The 2,089-nt window shown below is 40.2% G+C and overlaps 1 protein-coding gene across 1 annotated transcript; it reads right to left on the reverse strand.

Annotated features, from left to right (window-relative positions):
• Positions 257–1,815, reverse strand: LOC104724442 (prohibitin-3, mitochondrial). Its single transcript, XM_010442933.1, has 3 exons — positions 1,416–1,815; positions 614–1,153; positions 257–506 (listed from the first exon to the last, which is right to left on the reverse strand). The coding sequence occupies exons 1-2, from the start codon at positions 1,725–1,727 to the stop codon at positions 632–634; spliced, it is 834 nt and encodes a 277-aa protein (XP_010441235.1). The 5' UTR covers positions 1,728–1,815; the 3' UTR covers positions 257–506; positions 614–631.

Consider the following 2,089-nt stretch of genomic DNA (forward strand, 5'->3'; position numbering starts at 1 on the left):
TACACTGTTTTTACTACCAGCCAAATTCTACCCGCCAGCTTATAATTTGCGTCCATGAGCATGCTTTGTTTATGCAAAATCAATTTTGATTCCATATGGAATGATTTGGCTCAGTTTATTTGCATTGAACGCTCCTAGGTACCATCTAAATTTACTTTTTCTTTTTTCATGAATCCATTTCACAAGCAACGTACTTACAGTATGTAACAAACAACGTACTTACAGTTTAATCAGAACCCATTTTAGGGACGTAGAATCACCAAAAAGCATAAACTCATTTTATTTGTTGAGAATTAGATACTCAAACAAGATGAACAAAAAGAGAGATTTTTAAGTAGAATATAAATTTCGGCGAGATTCAGAACACAATAATGACAACTCAAACAACTAGTTTCTTCTTTTCTTCTTCAGAGTTCATCAGAAAACAAAAGAGCATTTAACCTTTTTTGATTCAATCAGATTCACAACTTTATCATTACAATATCGGAAAATGCTCCCCAAACAACCTGCAGATACCACAATACAAAGTCATCAGAAAAAGAAAAAGAAAAACACAAAACAACTTGATTTTATGGACTCTAACTCTATGGATTCAGATTAAGGTTTCACATACCAGCATATCTGATAAAGATCAACGGTTCAGAGCAAAGAGCATGCTCTGGCCACCGGGTAAGTACGCCACATTAGGAGACCTAGCAAGTGTAGATGCAATCTCCCTTGAAGCCTCAATCCTCCTGAGCTCGATAAGTCCCATACCTGCTTTAGCCGTAGCATCAGAGATCAACTGAGCAGCTTCACTCTCACCTTCAGCTCTTATAACCGCAGCTCTCCTCTCTTGATCAGCTTTCATAACCACAAACTTAGACCTCTCAGCCTCCTGCTGAGCCACTTGTTTCTGCTCAACAGCCCTTGAAAACTCAACACCGTAAGACAAGTGGGTGATGGCTACATCTTCAAGCACAATGTTGAATTCCTTGGCACGGTTGATTAGTGACTCTCGAACAAGTGCTGAGACATGAGGACGCTCTGTGAGGAGCTGGTCAGCGTTGAACTGTGCAACCACAGCTTTCAAAACCTCATTTCCAATCGAAGGAAGAACTTTTTCGTCATACTCTACACCCAAGGTTTGGAATATGTGTGGCAGACGCGACACCTTCACAATGATTTAACATCACATCAACACACTAATTTATAGACCAGGCGATTGAAACCAAATCACAACATCTCAGATGATTAAAGCAGTATAGGTACCACTTCATCTAAAGGTAACTATATGTATCAATCAAAACCCCAAATCCTAAACCCTAAATCCAATTCCGAAATGAAAAACATCTGAAAGACCTCAATACGGAGAAATCAAATCAAAGCGATTTATAGTTCGAGAATCAAGAAGCGGAGTATAATTTTAAGATTACCTCAGGGCGAGAGAGAACACGAAGGCTGAGATTAACCATCTGGAGATCCTTAGTACCAGAGATTGAAGAGAAGGTGTGAGGCTTCGTGCGGATATCGAAGATGTGAGGCCTCTGGAGATAAGGGATCAAGAAATGAGTCCCTTCACCGACCGTCTGATCCAGCACTCCCCGGAATCGATCGAAGAGCACAGCTCTCTCTCCGCCGTCAACGGTGAAAAGCGACGTATTCAGCACCGTCGCCGCCGTTCCGAGACCGAAAGCCGCCTTCGCCAAATTGGAAAGGAACGAAACCGCCGCTTGTTGGCTTCCCATTTTTTTTTTTTTTTTTGTGCGTGTGACTGAGATTAGCTTGGATCGAGAGAGAGCTTTGAGAGACGACGATGAGGAAAGAGTTTTTGCTAGGGTTTAATGGGATTGATGATTCTGGAACCTACCACGGGAAATGATTTTATGGGCCAAGTATTTTAGCCCATTAATATAATATAAAAGCCCATTAATAGTTTTTAACGAATCCTACTGTATTTGTTTTTTTGAACCAAGAGAACATTTGTATTTTTTGAAGTAAATGTGACATTGTGACCCATGGTTTTTTGGACTGACATATTTTGTATTCACATCTATAGTTACAGAATGAGAAAAGTGGCCGTCGCTAGCAACACAACTTTTTTTTTNTT

This window comes from Camelina sativa, chromosome 11 (assembly GCF_000633955.1).
Source record: "Camelina sativa cultivar DH55 chromosome 11, Cs, whole genome shotgun sequence".
NCBI classification, from domain to species: Eukaryota; Viridiplantae; Streptophyta; class Magnoliopsida; order Brassicales; family Brassicaceae; genus Camelina; species Camelina sativa.